The 17,557-nt window shown below is 33.1% G+C and overlaps 1 protein-coding gene across 1 annotated transcript in view; it reads right to left on the bottom strand.

Annotated features, from left to right (window-relative positions):
• Positions 1–641: 641 nt before the first annotated feature.
• Positions 642–17,557, bottom strand: part of TMTC3 (transmembrane O-mannosyltransferase targeting cadherins 3) — a 56,980-nt gene continuing 40,064 nt past the window's right edge. The window contains exons 11-14 of the mRNA XM_054442060.2: positions 10,965–11,068; positions 9,275–9,444; positions 6,843–7,069; positions 642–4,842 (exon numbers count right to left, since the gene is read on the bottom strand). Coding sequence (XP_054298035.1) covers positions 4,031–4,842; positions 6,843–7,069; positions 9,275–9,444; positions 10,965–11,068 — 1,313 coding nt within the window. The 3' untranslated portion in view covers positions 642–4,030. The remainder of the gene's footprint in view (positions 4,843–6,842; positions 7,070–9,274; positions 9,445–10,964; positions 11,069–17,557) is intronic.

Below are 17,557 nucleotides of genomic sequence, written 5' to 3'. Positions count from 1 at the left end.
CAATTTTAAGGTGTCTCAGTTATGCATTTTAGCTTCATCCTAAGTATAATTTATTTTAGGCTATCTATGTACTTGTTAGCATAGATAGCTAAGGAACAAGCATTACTATTAGATTTCTAATCATTTGCTTGTTATCCTGTCACTGACATTACAGCTACTAGCTCAAATACAAATTAAGTCATATGCATCAAATCCAAGACTTTAAGCCTTGTGTTTATACTAATAACTAATATTTATTATTTGCTATGTGCTAGAAACTCTAAGCAATTTAAATATATTAATATATACAATATATCATATAAATATATAAATCCTCTTCACAACTTTAAGAGGAAAATGTTTTTCCCAACTTGTAGATGAAGAAACTGAGGACATATAGGTAGAACAATTTCCTCTAAGTTATGCCAGAGGCAATACCAGGCACATATAGAAATGAAATTCGTATAAAATTCCAAGTCTGAGTTGTTTCCTTTTCTTAATTTGGTGGCTGTCACTCATGTTTGAAAATGTATAACTCTCAGAAACTTATTTAATGTCTTTCTCAGATCACTGCTAATAAATTACATCAGCTCTTCTTCATAAAAGAAGGAATCTCTATATACAATGTTGTATTTTTTTTTAACACTAAAAGGCAAGCCAGGTTATGGTTTTAAGAAGTACCCAATTTAATAATGAATACTTAGAAATATGGTACACAGATACCATAGTAATATAAAATGCATACAATTTTAAATTATTTTCTTATAAACTCTCTACATGAATGGCTGACGGCTTCCAACAGATAAACTTTTGGACAAAGGTACAAGATATTTTTGGGCATTCATTTTAAATACCATCTAGTTATCCAATTAGAAGGTTTCTAAAAAAATAAATATGACAAATATATGGATTTCTGAAGTACAAATTGACATACAAATCTATATATTTTCTTAATACTTTTCATTAAAGCATCTTTAAAGAAGCATTCTGTAACATGAAGTTGAGAGTTCAAATTAGATGTAATGAAAAGGCATGAGGTTTTATTAGAACTGTGTAATTCACATACCAAATTTTTACATAAAAGAAGTAAACACAAAATTGAAAAGCAAAATACGTTATTTTACTCTCCAAGTTACCAATTTCAGAAAACTACTCACTGGAAAAATTAATATTCCCAATTCTGAATGTTAATAAGAAAACATGTAGGTGCAATTCCAGAAACTTAACTCTACCTTCTAAGAAGCAGTGAAGGAGTAAGGTAACACTGCCCCTTGGGGATTGTCAAAGCTTTTCTAGAACTGCTGGAGAGCTGATTCTCTTTTGAGACAGTGAGAATTAAAACTCTATCCATTCACCAGCATACAAACCTGTGATACGCTTTCTTTTCCAAACTTACTTACATATGATCACAACTCTGAACCACAGGTTAGTGAACTGACCTTAAATGTGCCCACCTCCTCCATCTCACTGAACATGCAGCTCCAGAGGAAAAAAAAAAAAAAATCCATTATCTTTTCTCACCTGAGCAGTTTGAATGAAATATCTATTTTGAAGTTATAGAGAAGAAATAATAATCTTACACAAGGGCTAGTTTGATGGAACTTAAGCTCTTAAATTTCATGTAATAAATGCTAGTTATTAGAAGAATATGTTCTTTAGTGGAATTTAAACCATCAAAACTTAACTGGGTACTAGTTTTAAAAGTTAACATGGGAGAAATAAAAGGATTTTCCTGAACTAATTTAGAGCAGTGGTCTTCAACCCTGACTACAAATTAGAATCACTCAAAGAGCTTTTGGAAAAACAAGTATGGCACCATCTTCCAGAAATTTAGACTTAATTGTTATGAGGTGGATTCCATATTAAAAGTCCTCAGATGATTCTAATATGAAGTGAGGGTTGAAAACCACTGATTTAAAACGATTATTAAATTATTAATTAATTACTTATGGTGGTCTTGATTTAAATAAATTATTTAAAATTCAAATACATGAGCACTTTTTATGTAATAGGCACAGTTCTAATAATAAGGTAATTTTTTAATAAAAATCATTGGATAACATTGATACATTTTATCATTTGAATTATATAAATTTATTAAAATATTACTCAAACTTCTATTATAGTCTGCTGTCACAAAAGATTTCCTTTTACTTTTCTGAACTACCCTCCACTTGATAGTGTGGCAAAAGAGATCACACTCAGAAACTTTTCCTTAAGATACATGGAGAGAGCATAAGAATTTTAAGATTTCATTTTCAAGTCATAGTACATGAGGTATTCTCCATTTTTTATCTGGAGTCACAAGCCATAACCTAAGAATTGAAATTAGGCATTGTTTGGATGCTTAACAGAATCTCCTAGATCAAGACCAACTCCCACTGGTATCAGTGCTTGCTTTAAACTACCTAAAAAAAAAAAAAATCTATGGCAGATCCTTAGGGAACCTAGTAAGAGTGGGTCTTTCAATGCAGACCTTGTATCTTATGACCTATTTATAAAACAATTCTTAAAAAAATTACAGGATATGGTTTTTGAAACATATATAATTAGAAATTAGTTATCTCAAAGGAACTAAAAAATATATAGTTTTGAAATACTACATAATTAGAAATTACAATCCCAGGATGATAGCCAGAGCTTTCATATTTTAAATTAGAACCAACTTTTTAAGGTATTATAAAGCTCATTTAAAATGTATTTTAATTCAAGAAAAAAAAATCAGGTTTAAATTAGTAAGTTTAATTTGTAACTACTTTTTAACCTATTTTTCAGGTTTAAATTTGCCCAAACCAACTGAAAAATTTATTAATACTATAGTAGGCTAATTATCTTTTATATCCAGACATTAGGCCAAAAATGATACAATTCTGGTTAAACCATAATATATGCATATATAGGAAAATGCAATAGTAACTTGTTTTCCATACTTGATGATTAAAATAGCTTCAAATATTTTATGAAAGCTCAGTAGTCAAAATAAATATTTAATAAAAAGATATACCATAACAAAATATCAAGAAGTTAGTGTTTGAAAATAAACTGTCACATTGTTTTGCTTTCAGTCAAGCAGAACTGAATTCAGTGGCTTAAGGTATCTAAGAATAATTAAATTGTGACTTTGGAAACAAAAAAATTAAAATCCAGGTTAAGACTACAGAACTAACACAAAGATGAAAGAGAAGTTTACTACGTTATAACTCAAAAGTTTAGAGTTACTGGGACTTCTCAATGACTACGATCTAAGAAACATGAATAATTTGGGGAGTAAAAGTAAAAAAAAAAAATCACGATTATGTGATTCATGTTGTGACACTCTCAATAAGTAAAATCAAACAACAAAAAATACAGTATATATGAGCACCATTAAAAATGTGTATGTAGCTATACATGTGTCAAACTTTACCTGCTTAAAAATTGCATTTAAAGTTAAAAACAAGTATACAATTATGAAAATACATTCTCAAGCTAACATGTCATGACTTATTTTAAAATGTTTCATCAAGCATTCCTTCTAAAACTAAGGAATACAGCATAAAAAAAGCCAGTATTCTTTTGTAGTGCAAATCCCTTGATTAAACAGAATTACTTAAGTGTTTTCAAATCATAGTTAGATTCTAAGAGGTGCAAGAAAAATGAAGTAGGCAAATAAATGGGAATTAACAGAATAAACCAGCACATGTTGGATTTGTCCCCAGCACATGCTGGATTTGTCCTCAAGGGATTATCACAGGCCTCAAAATTATTTTTAATTGAGAGCAGTAAAGATTACATTGCCAGAAACACCTTCTTTCTATAATAAAAGTTGTAAATTTGTCACTTTCACTGTAATATTTCTGCTATATTCACCCACACTCTGAAAATAGCGATACATAATATACATCCTGGGATAATACAGGTCTTTAATGAAAATCTTATTTTGATCCTACTTCAAGGCAGCTCATGATTGACCATTAGGAACCCTTGAACTTTTTTTCAAAGCTCCCAGTAAAAGCAATCACATGATACGGATTGATGTTCTTTGATACCGTTGTCACGATAAATGTTAATGCTATTCACCATTTAAAATACGTTCAATCTCTTCTAGTCTTTTTAAAGCAGCAACTCTTTTCTTCTCAATTTCTTTGATGTCTTTTGTTGTTCTGTGGGGGGTCTCTTCGTCTCCATTTTTTCCTAATTGTTTGTTGGATTTAGACTGACTTTTATTATCACTTGTTTTTACTATTTGTGTTTGTCTGGATTCACCTCTAATTTCTTTCACACTTTCAGTTGGAATTTTCTTTCCTTCCACACTTGAAATCTTACTGGTTGGGAATATTGGCTCTATAAAACTAGATGAGGAAATCTTATCCCTGACTATATTCAAATGGCGCTGAATATATTCTTCATGTGGTGCTAATGCCAATGTTTCAAGAAGACATCTTTCAGCTTTTAATAAGTCTTTTTCTTCAAAATAAACAACACAAAGATTGTGTTTTCCTTGCACATTGCTTGGATCCATCTCCAAAATCCTTTCAAAACATTTTTTTGCTCCTAGTATATCTTTCTTTTGATTCATCAGAATGTCTCCTTTTAAAATGAGGCCCTTGATATGATCAGGGTAGTATCTGAGTAACTCTTCCAAAATTGGCAAAGCCTTTAATTCCTTTGCAGTCTGGGAATACAGGAGAGCCAGATTAAACAAAGCACTTCGGAAGTCGGCTTGTAACTTTATGGCTTTCTTCATCCAAATCTCTGCTTCATTGTCCTTTTTGTCATCCATGGCAAGCATTCCCAAATTGAAATAGCCATTAGCATCTAGTGGCTCTTCATTTATATAACTTAGAAGTCGTTTTCTAGCTTCAGGTCTGAGTTTAACCTCACCTAGAAAGTTTTTTTAAAGAAAAAATATATTGTTAGTAAAATAATTAAACGTGAGGAACAAAGCCATTTTCAAATACTTAGATTACAAAAAGACAGCTTCAAAACAACTAATTTCCATAGTTAAAAAAAGTAGAAAGCAAAAATCTCGAAGTCTTCATAGGAAAAGCAAAATATTTGAAACAGTAAAAAGATAGCTTATTTCTTTTCCTTTAAAGCAGTAACAGTGCTTCAGAAACCAAAAAGAGAGAAATGTCTCTTATAATTTAGAATTTAATTGGAAATAGAAGGAAAATAGAGAATTCAGAAAAAGAAGCATGGGATTTGCCAACAAAGACATGTATTCAATCTTGATTCTGATAACATTATGACTTTATACACTGAACATGTTATTTAACTTCTCTGGGTTAACTGAGTTTTCTAATAATTATATGATGTATATCAAAAAAATGTTCAGCAAATAGTAACTATTACTGGCTAGAAAAAAGCTTCAGAATTACTATATCACATTTTAAAAAATGTTACTTCAAAGTTTTAGGAATGTTTCGAGGACAAAAACATACCATTAAATATAGGGCTATAAAATTTGGATTTAGGAAACATGTATCTTCTTTTTTTTTGAGACAGGGTCTCACTATGTCACTCGCGCTGGAGGGCAGTACTGTGTCCATAGGTCACTGTAACCTCAAACTCCTGGGCTCAAGCAATCCTCCCACCTTGGCTTCCCGAGTAGCTGGGACTACAGGCATGTGCCATTATTCCTTGCTGATTTTAAAATTTTTTGTGGAGACAGAGTTTTACTATGTTGCCCAGGCTATTCTCAAACTCTTGGCCTCTAGTGATCCTCCCACCTTAGCCTCCCAAAGTGTTGGGATTACAGGCATCAGCCACTGCCTGGCAGGAAACAAATCTCCATTGAGATAACTTCTATTGCAAAAAAAAAAAAAAATGTTCAAGTTCTACAGTTACAAACCTTATAGTACAGTCTTGTGTCGAATAATGAGCATCCTTCATGATTATCAAGGTAGAAAACCTTACAAAAATATTAGCTTTTCTCCAAATTTATACTTTTTTGGACACCAGGCATAAAGACTTCTCTCTATTCTTCTATTTGGCAACATGATGGATAAAGAAAATTTGAAAATAAATCAAGAGGCTTCAGTTCTTATCTTGGGTTAGCTATTTAGCCATATGACTTTGGGGCAGTCATAAAATCTATTTGGTTTTCACTCTACTAAATAGAAGACTGGCAAATGCAAACTCAAAGGTCCTCTTTAGCTCTAAAATACTGTGACTTTATGATTCATATTTTACAAAAGTTTTATGAAATGTATCTAAGAAATAACTAAACATTATAATAAAGAGATTTTTCTAATTTAAAAATTAAAAAGATTATGAATCATATACACTATCTTATGAGGCAGAACTGAAATTCCTATATAAAATATGGATGAAGGATCCAGATTTATTGTGGTTAATAATTTAGTTTTGCTAAATTATAGGAAATATAAAAAATTACAACAATATCTCAGAAAACGTAGTAAAACGATATAAAATGGTGCCAGAAGTATTCACTCTTATGAATCAAAAGAAAATAAAATGCTATTTTTTTGAAAACATATGCTCTTCGCTCCTCACAGCCAATTATGTAAAAAATTTCACAAGTTCATATTATTTGGAGAGTTTATATATAAAATAAATTACATTATGTTTATGTATATAAAATGACAAAATAGTTAATGTTGCTTAATAGACTGCCTGAAAAATTAGTCTTAACACATGCCAGAAGAATTAAAAATCAGTATTATCATATGTTAGAATGCATGTTACTTGAAAACAGTTTACTTCAAGTATTTTAAATATTCTTTCTATAAATCAGTTAAGCACAGTATTGCTATAAACTGTCAATATATAAAGTGTTTGCTATGGGTAATAAAGTTAAATTAAGGTCTTATATTATAAACTACAATTTGTATAAACAGAAATATTTTGAGAAAACATACCTGATTCTTGCATTACTATAGCAGAGTTGAATAATGCTAGTTTATGCTTTGGATTTAGTTCCAGAGCACGATTAAAGTTTTTTAGGGCTTCATTTGGTTCTTTAAGTTCAATATGTACAATTGCCAAGTTGTACCAAAGATCTGCATTATTTCTGTCCAGCTCTAGTGCTTTAAGATATGCTTCCTTTGCTTTAAGAGGTTTATTCATTTTTAAAAGCAATTCTCCTCTGTGGAAAAATCAAACACAAGCTTTACTTACAACATTACCATCTCAGTTTGTAGATACAATTTTTGCCAAGTTTTAAGCCTTTCCACATACAACTTTTTTTTCTCTTAACTCAGACTCTTAAAAAACTCTCTTTCAAAAACAACTCTTTGAAACTGTCCTCAAATCTGAACTCCTTAGTTCAGTATATTTGGCTTGATATATTTTCAAATATTATTTAAGAAGAAAAAAATTATGCCTGATTTCAGAGGGCAACCTATCAGGAGGAATCCAGCAAGGAGGACAGAGAAAATATATTCTTTGACTTTATCTTAAAAGGAGACAGACTAAATTGCATCAGAAAAAGGGCAGCAAGCCAGAGTGAGAGATTAATGAATTTGTCAGGTGACAAAATAACAGCATTAGAAGAAAAAAATGACATATAGTAGTGGTAAGAGAAATTCCAATATTTGAATGTATAATAGAAGGCTCACTATGCAAAAAACCAAAATATTAAAAATCTGTAACCCCTTCTTATATTAATTTAGTCCTCATCAATGTCTTCTTTTATTATTATTATACTTTAAGTTTTAGGGTACATGTGCACAATGTGCAGGTTAGTTACATATGTATACATGTGCCATGCTGGTGTGCTGCACTCATTAACTCGTCATTTAGCATTAGGTATATCTCCTAATGCTATCCCTCCCCCCTCCCCCCACCCCAAAACAGTCTCCAGAGTGTGATGTTCCCCTTCCTGTGTCGGGAATTGAACAATCAATGTCTTCTTATAATATGACCATTCTTAAAAAAAAAAAAAAAAAAAAGAAAGAAAAAGCTGGGCATAGTGGCTCGTTCCTGTAATCCCAGCACTTTGGGAGGCTGAGGTGGGCGGATCACTTGAGGTCAGGAGTTGGAGACCAGCTGACCAACATGGCAAAACTCTGCCTCTACTAAAAATACAGAAATTTGCCAGGCATGGTGGCATGTGCCTGTAGTCCCAGCTAATAGTGAGGCTGAGGCACAAGAATTACTTGAACCCAGGAGGCAGAGGTAGCAGTGAGCCAAGATCACACCACTGCATTCCGGCCTGGGTAACAAATCGAGACTCTGTCACAAACAAACAAACAAACAAACAGAAAAAGGACTAAAAAAAAGCTGAACAGGTAGAGTGGGAGGGATTAATCTGACCTGTAGATAACTTTGAGGAACACACTTAGAATTGAGGACCAGTTAAGAAACCATTGTATAAATCTTTCTAGTGTGGTTCTATTTTCTGTTAGAAAATTTTAAAAAGTAATTTTGCTTAAAGAATTATTTTTACATATGTACAAATAATATTTAAGTAGCGATATGAAAGTTCTTATAATACTACTCTTTCCTATAGTATCAGCACAGAAATAAAATAAAAGGAACAACAATTAATATTCTCATTAAAACCACTTCTAGAATGAATGTTTGTCCAAAATATTATTTTTTTAATGTAGAGATTGTTGAATAGTTCTCTATGGATTAATACATGACTGGTGTTATTTATAGATACAACCCTGCTAATAAACTCAATGGGCACGGCGGAACAAAGACAACACCATCTTACAAACAGATTTTATCTCAAAAACTTAAATTCAGAATGTACTTTCCCTAAAGAAAAAAATGTTACAAATTACTATTAGTTTTCTGGACCAGGCTACAAAACGAAGTTTAAAAACACATTTTTCCTCAAAAATAATACAAATGATAATACATACATGAGAAAATAAATGAAGTTTTAACATGTGGTGCCAGAAAACTTTTTTTTTGCTGAGAACCAAGATGTTTTCTTTGTGTCAAAGGCATCAATAACCAATCAAGTCTAAAAAACAAGAAAGTTCCTGAGAGTTTGATATTAGAAGTAACTATTATAAAATGTAAGTTTCAAGTTTTAATTTAAATAGGAAAAGAACAATTTTGGTGATGGGAAGAAAATGAAACTAAGATAGAGCTGCTTCTACCCTTTCCTTAATACAAAACCTAAGTTGGCTATTACAAGTTAGGGATTCCCCTTGTTAATTTCAAATCAATAAAATCTGACGTCAGTCTAAAAAGTTATGCCCTTCTATGCACTTGGTTGCTAAGTAAGATTATTAAAAATATAATTTTTTTTCAAAAAAAGCCAATTCATTCAAAATGTACATGGAGATGCAGTTTCAATATTCCGTAATGATAGCTTAAAGTTGAACTGGTATACCTGCTAATGTAAGCCTGCTTGAAGTCGGGCCTCATGCTTATTGCTTGACGGTACAGCTGATCTGCTTCTTCCAGTCGGGACTCGTTTGCTCGGATCAGGTTAGCCAGATTGATATAAACATTTAGGTGGTTAGGGGCAATTCTGGCTGCATATTTTTTACCAGGAATAATCTGTTTAGGAGAAAAGGCATTTTCATGATTCGATATTTCAGTATCAAAAATCAAAAGTACATATTTCTATTGGCTAATTCAAAATAACGCAGAACATAGTGTAAAAAATACACTGGACTGAGAGATCAGAGTTCTACTCCTGTTTTGACTAAACCTAAGAGACCTTGACTTCTAAAAGTTCTGATTTGTTTGACTTCAGAAAAAGACAGATACAAATAAAAAGCTAACAATAATCCACTGAGGTGGCATGAATGAAAAAATATATCCTTAATGCCACAAAGTACTATTTTACTTACATTTTTGAGGATACTGTAAGTAAAATATTTTTATTCACATTTTTGTGTGTTTTCTTTTACATTTTTATTATTTATTTTTAATAAAGTGGTAAAATTAGCGGCATAGTCTTATGTCCTCAGAAAAAATAGCTTAAGCTGGGCTGAAGTTTTCTCAATTGTAATAATATTTATAGTAATATTAATAGTGATAGGGTAGTTAATTTTTTTTAAAGTTGAACTGTATGACATTTTAAGGATTATTTTAAGCCTTAACTTTAACAGTTAAATTGTATTTGTTATTGGTTTTTATCATCTAATTTATTGTGTTCACTGGAAGTCTGGATCTGTATATATTATGTATTATTACTATATTATGTATTATAAACCTTAATAATCAGAGTGTTTAATTTCCAAACTTCACCAGACAAGTGAGTCCTTAGTATTCTGGAATAAATTAACTACCCTATTGTCACAACCCAGAAATATTTTGCTGATAACATGAAAACTGACCTAGGGTCAGATCTTCCAATTTTGATACTACCTTATATTTAATGAATCTTATTCTAACAACTGATGGACACAATATAGTAAGAGATGTATCTACTAATTTTATCACTTTTATTTATTTTTTGATAGGAATAATGTTGAATTGTATGCTTAATATACATAAATAAAATTATATTTATTTAAAGTCATTAACTTGCTGATAACTCGCAATCAAGAATATCTAAAATTCATACTTTATGAATTTAGTTTTTACAAATGGACTATAAAAACAATTTTTAAAATTAAGTGAGCTACGGCCGGGCACGGTGGCTCATGCCTGTAATCCCAGCACTTTGGGAGGCTGAGGTGGGCAGATCACAAGGTCTGGAGTTCGAGACCAGCCTGGCCAACATGATGAAACGCCGTCTCTACTAAAAATACAAAAATTAGCCGGGTGTGGTGGCATGCACCTGTAGTCCCAGCTACTCGGGGGGCTGAGGCAGAAGAATTGCTTAAATCTGGGAGGCGGAGGTTGCAGTGAGCTGAGATCGTGCCACTGCACTCCAGCCTAGGCGATACAGCAAGACTCCGTCTCAAAAAAAAAAAAAAAATTAAGTGAGCTAGAAAAATGTAATTCTTTATAAAACTTACTTTTATATCAACTAACTGAAGAAAAGATACAGATTTTCCTTCTAGATAATTCTATTCAATATGGACATCTAATAGACATGACATAATAGATAAATTATGGCAACTTACTTGAGGCATCAATGATTTAGCCATCATGTAAGATTCTTCAGCTTCTTTGGTTCTATTTAAATTTTTATAAGTTCTTCCTACATTCATATGGGCACCAATATCATCTAAAATTTTAAAACAATCATTTGTTGGCAAGTATACAACTGATATATTCAATATACTCAATGAAATGATTAAATGTATTCGATATATAAACAAGTATTCAGTGTAACTAATGAGAAGACATATTTCCAGAAACAAACACACTAAGCAAAAATGCAAAAGCAGGCAACAGGTCCTGCTTCTTCCTTAAAGTTCTTTTATTTAACTTGTTATAACTTAAAACCAATGGTATACACAAAATTACTTAAAGCATGTAAAGACAGAAAATACATACATGGCATGAAAAAAACTATTTGAATGGATTTTTGAAGAGCTGAGACATAAGAGAGATAAAGGTAATGAAGAAATTTTTATTACCTTCCTTCATTGTATTTTACTACACTAAAGCTTGCTTCCATTTACTTAATCTCATAGCTTAGGAATTCACTCAAAAGGTATAGCTCAACTCCACAAGTAAAACGAATCATCAGGATTTTTAGAATTATTTCAAGTGTTATAACAAATATGCATCATGGTGGAACAGGGGCAAAGAGACTGAAAAAAAACTTTGCCATTCGATTTTTAAAAATTTTTGTGACTGTGGCTAGAATGAGAGTATAATGGAACATAATAATAACAGTATTACTTAAGATGCAGTGGCCCAGCTCTTTTAAATGATAATATTAACTCCTTAAAATTAATTTTAGATTTTTTTAAAAGGTTGTGTTAATTTTAGAATGTCAGGAACTTATGTCTCATTTTCTGATGTGGAAAGTAAAAATCCCAGCAAATTTATTCAGGGATAGGAAAAAAAATGCAGTTGAAATAGGAAAGAGATGAGGATTCATTGTACAGTAGCTTTTTAAAAAGATGTACTTGCCAGTAAACATTTCAAAGGTTTGGAATAATGATAGAAGGAAGGTAGAAGATCTTAAATTAGACAGTTTTTACTCAACATGAACTAATAGACATGAAAAGGTTCATTATGATTACTACTTGCCTTGTGATACCAATTATTTTGCAATTGTGCAATAATTCTTTGCCTGCAACTCCTAGGACACATAGGCGCCAAGCATATGTATCTTGGGCATTCCCTGAGTAACAGTCCTAAGAACTTGCTATATAATGTTTCAGGCTGGCAATTGTGTGCACTGCACAAAAACTGGTAGATGCGGTCCAGGTTTGATTATAGATAAGTTTAGGAGTAAGGAAGTTGATTTTTTTCTTTTTAGATGTATTGCTGAGTCTCATGGAGCCAGGAGGGGTCAAGCAAAAAAAAAAAAAAAAACGTTTAAGCTAGCCATTCTTAATTCTGACTGCAAATCAGAATACCTGTGTAGTTTTAAAAGAAATCAGATACTTCAGCCCGATCTAGGTCCATCAAAACATAATGTTCAGAAATGAAATCTGCAAAAATATGTTCATAAAAAGTGTCAAAGGCAATTCTGATGTAGAATCAGGGCTGAAAATCATTGTATTACCAATTGCATATAAAAATATACAGTATAGTGATTAGATCAGGGTATTTGCTTGCATTATATGTATCAAAACATCACTGTATATCCCATGAATATGTACTATTATTGTCAATTAAAAATATGGAGTAGTCTTTGCTTTTATTTTATTTATTTATTTTTTTTTTACCAGATAAATCCATACCATATGTTTATAGAGCTCAGGATGTTATTTAGGAAAAGCTAAGGTACATAGAACCTGAAAAAATTATACACTAAGAATTTAAGAATAAACTGAAAATTTGTTAAAATAAAAGTGTAATTATGCCAGCTGAGTATTTAAAATGTTATTGAAATTATCCCCAACCAATGTTAGAAAAGAAAGAGGTTATATACTTAGATAAAAAATGAGGTGAATTACTATCCATTGAAATCATGTTCTTAGAATTAAGGCCAGGAGATATTGTCATTAATGTAGACTTCAGACACTAGAGTATAGCAGCCCTATGTTTTCAAAGAGCAGAGATGCAATTAGATATCGTTTAGCATCAAAAAGGCCACTCAATATAGCTAATAAAATGAAAGACATAATTTCTAAGCAATTCTTTATAATTTACAAAGTTTTAAGATTCTAGAGGGGAAAACAGTATCACTTTTAAGACAAATTTAAGTATTAAAAAAAGGTAAGAAAAGAAGGCAAGATGTAAAAAATCAATGACATTTAAATGACTAAAGAAACTAAAGGAACTTCAAAGAACAAGCCCACTCTTACGAGTACCCATCCAAAACAACAGCAGCATGAGTTAACAACCTAGCTTTTAATTCAATTGTAAATGAGGACCTCACAAATCTCAAATGCAGTTCAGTTTGTCAATATTAGGTTTCTATAATCAGTTAATTTTTCCAGAATCCTAGTTGAGTCTCTTTCATTTCTTATCTCTCCTCACATCTCTAATATCATATTTTCACTAAGAAAACAAAGGAACTTTGTTTAGAAGGGAACTTACCTCACTGCTAAAAGTTATCAACCTACCTGCATGAATGTTTGCATGTGTTTTTAATAGCAACAAACACCTGTGTACACAGGTTTACACTCACCATTTGTTTGAAATGACAGTAGTTATTAGACACTGGTTCACATGTGATCTCAGTCATCCTGCCTAGGGATGCAAATGTGATGTGGCTGGGAAGTTTTCAGGCAACTGTGTATGACTAATACACAGCTGCCCAACAGTGAAATATTAACTGCCCAACAGTGAAGTATTCTCACATTGATGGCTTAGGCAATTATGTAGAGTTTCAGTATTTCCTGTCCACAAAATTATAAATTTATTTAAAAAATAAATTTATAAATATCTGGAATCTCCTAGGAACTCTCTGTCCTTCATAAATATAGATGTACAAATTACTAATAGCATTTTAACAAATAAAATATAATAAAGATAATAAGTCACAATCAAATTGTGTATTACTGAAGGCAAGGTTGTTTTAACATTATGAAATCAATTGATGATATCCACTATATTAACAGACAAAAAAAAAAAAAACCTTATCATCATCTCAAATGGTGCACAAAAGCATTTGACAGAATCCAACATTTATTTGTGTTAAAAATTCTCAGCAAATGAAGAATTAAGAAAGGCAGGAGAGCTCTCCTATACTGCTGGTGGGAAATACATTTTTTGGAAAATAATTTAGCAGCCTTTAAAAAGTTAAACATACAGAAATCATATGACCATGCCATTTTTCTCTCAGGTTTTTACCTAAGAGAAATGAAAACATATATCCATAAAGACTGGTATATGAATGTTTGTAACAGCCATGTTTGTAACAGCTCCAAACTGTGAACAATCTAAACATCCATCAACAGGTAAATGGATAAACAAACGGTGGTATATCTATGTGAAGGAATACTACTCAGCCATACCAATGTATGGGTTTTTGATTCATACAACAACATGAATGAGTATCAAAATAACTGTGCAGAGTAAAAAAGCCAAGAAAAAAAAAGAGAGAGTCCACAGAGTATAATTCCATTCATACACAAGTTTAGAAAAAGCACATTATCTGTAGTGATAGAAAGCTTTTGCTTAGAGAAGGCTAGGGTGAAAAGGGGTAAGAGGGAGGTATCCAAGAAAAGGATCCAAGGAATTTGAGGGGTTGATGGATATTTTCAGTATCTTAATTGTAATTATGGTCTCACAGATAATATACATATGCCGAAACTTATAAAATTATATATTTTAAACATGTATAGTCTATTGTATGTCACATGCACTTCAAGATTGCTATTAAGAAATTACAACTCAATCATTTCTTTGGGTTACTGCAAAAGCCTTCCAAATGATCTTCCTGCTTTTCTTCACTGTTTTCTGCATAGCCAGTGATACTCAAAATTACACCACAGTATATGTGCAAAGGTTGCTCTCTGTTTATCATCTCGAAGAGACTTTCTCTGAAAATTTCTAATCTCTATGCCCTTTTTATAGCTTTTATCACTTTTATATAAATAAATACACATGTGCATGCATATGTGTGTGTGTATATATATATTTTGTGTGTGTATATATATATATATATTTACATGTGGTGTGTATTTGTTTACTTATGTTTATGCCTTTATTTAGAATGGAAACTCCGTGAAGGGAGGAAATTTGTTTTATTTCTTCTGGATTCCCCAGCACTTAAAACAGTGTCTGACACATGGTAAATTCTCAAATACGTGCCCAATGAACAAATATACCTACAGAGCCATTTGCTATCTATTCTCTTTCAGCCTTCTTCCCTGCATTATACATCTCTTTTTTGCCACCTCCTGTAGGAGTGTGGTCAGGGTGGTGGGAAAAGTTGTAAGAAAAAGTTATAGAGAAAGATGCAAACCTTCTTGGAAGGCCAGGAGGTTTTGCAAAAGCTTCCGAAGGGAATTATGGCTGAAGGCAGCCAGATTCTCTTATCAGGAGCCTGAGAGCAAAGAGTAGATAAGGGAATGTAAAGGAATTTATCTAGATAAATTTGTTTATTCCTTTCTCTAGAAATCAACCTTTGATTATTCATGCACAGGACTGCTCGCTACTTGGCGGGTCGACAATGTTCATTGCCCACAAATTGTGTTTGCTCCTAGCCTTTATCATTAAATCTGTACTAAATAAATGCGAGCGGGGCTGGCTTAGGGGGACTGCACTCTCTTGGTGGCTGCTGCACTCTCTTGTTGGCGGTGCTGAGCCATGCGGTCCCCTAGCCACACTGTCACGCAAAATATCTGTGTCAGCGTACTTCTTTCATCCGTCACTCGGCCAGAGTCTGTGGGACAGACTCGGCAGGTGGTGCTCTGTGTGAGGAAGGCTGCAATGGATTGCAATGGAACCCTCAAAAACGAAGGTTAAGAGACTGTGCAGTAAGTCATTGGTGCCCGCTTGGGATTTCCAAGTTCAAGGGAATTGTTCAGGCTAGGGTTTCAACATGGGACAGCGATTGTCAGCTCAACAGAAACAGTATATAAAAGTACTGAAACAGCTGCTTAAAGCTAGTGGAGCCCCAGTTTCACAGGCTCAATTAAGGGACATAATGCAAACTGCTGTTTCCCATAACCCATGGTTCCCAGAAGAAGGTATGCTAGACATAGGGCTCTGAGAACAAGTGTGGAGAAACCTTAACATCATGCCCAAGAATACTGGGTCCCAGTAGCATCTCTAATGTTATGGGCTTTAGTTAGGGCTGCTTTGGTCCCGCACTACACAGAAGAGCCTAAAAAGCGAAGGGAGGAAAAACCGTCACCTACCTTACCGCCTCGTCCTTCTCCCTCAGCCCCGCCAGTAATACCAAAGAGGAAACGGAGGTTTTGCCTGAGCTCCCTCCTCCAATAAATTGGAAGAAAGACAAGGGATACACTACAGCTATGGGACCCTGTCTTAGGTAGCGGCAGTAGAAGGGGAGCTCTTAGCCTGCCTGGCAATGCAAGATCAACAAGGCAATGGGGTATTTGAACCCATTACTTTCGGCACTTATAAAGAGATAAGGAAAAGCATTAAAGAAAACAGAGGTGCTAGCCCATTTATGAGAGGGTTAACTGAGGTCATTCTGCAGACCTCTTTCTAATAATGGCCACTGTTATTCCTCTCCTACCCCTGACATGGCTCTCTCAAAATCCTATTAGGGTAGAACAGTAGCCTTTAAAGGCAGAAAAATTACAAACAGCCCATGAATTCGTTGGCCCATGAATTAGTTGAGGAGCAATTAAAAGCCAGCCATACAGAACCGTCAAACAGCCCTTGGAATTCGCCCATTTTCATCATTTCCCAAAAGTCTGGCAAATGGAGACTTCTGCATGACTTACGGGCTATCAGTGCTAATTTGTAACCTATGGGGCCCCTTCAACAGGGTCTCCCTTCCCCTGTGGCGATTCCTCAAGATTGGCCTATAGTCATTATGAACTTAAAGGACTGTTTTTGTACTATTCCCCTTGCAGAACAGGACAGAGAAAAATTTGTGTTTACAATACCAGCTATCAATAATGAAAGGCCAGCTCACTGATTTCATTGGAAAGTGCTTCCTCAAGGGATGCTGAACAGTCCTACCATGTATCAGTAACATGTAAATCAGGCTTTGCTCTCAAGTAGAAAAGAATTTCCTAAATACAAGATTATTCATTTTATAGATTATATTTTACTAGCATCCCCAACGGAGCCAGTACTTTTAAGTTTATATGCCTCTGTTTTAAAGAATACACAGCTAAGAGGTTTAATCACAGCACCTGAAAAAGTACAATTGTCTTCTCCTTGAAAATATCTTGGATACACACTAACCTCCTGGTCAGTTAGACCTCAAAAGGTTAAATTAAATACTAGCAACTTGCATATCTTAAATGATTATCAAAAATTACTGGGCAATATTAATTGGCTTTGCCCCATCTTGGGCACAACTACTGATAAGTTACATAACCTGTTTTCTATCCTAAAGGGTAATACAGCCCTAGACTCAGGTATTTAACTCCTGCAGCAAAAAGGGAAATTGAGGAAATAGAGCAAGCTGTTTCTCAGAGGCAACTAGATTGCACAGACC

Source organism: Pongo pygmaeus, chromosome 10 (assembly GCF_028885625.2).
Source record: "Pongo pygmaeus isolate AG05252 chromosome 10, NHGRI_mPonPyg2-v2.0_pri, whole genome shotgun sequence".
Classification (NCBI taxonomy): Eukaryota; Metazoa; Chordata; class Mammalia; order Primates; family Hominidae; genus Pongo; species Pongo pygmaeus.
The sequence above is the reverse complement of the archived record's forward strand: the minus strand, read 5'-3'. Positions and strand labels throughout refer to the sequence as shown.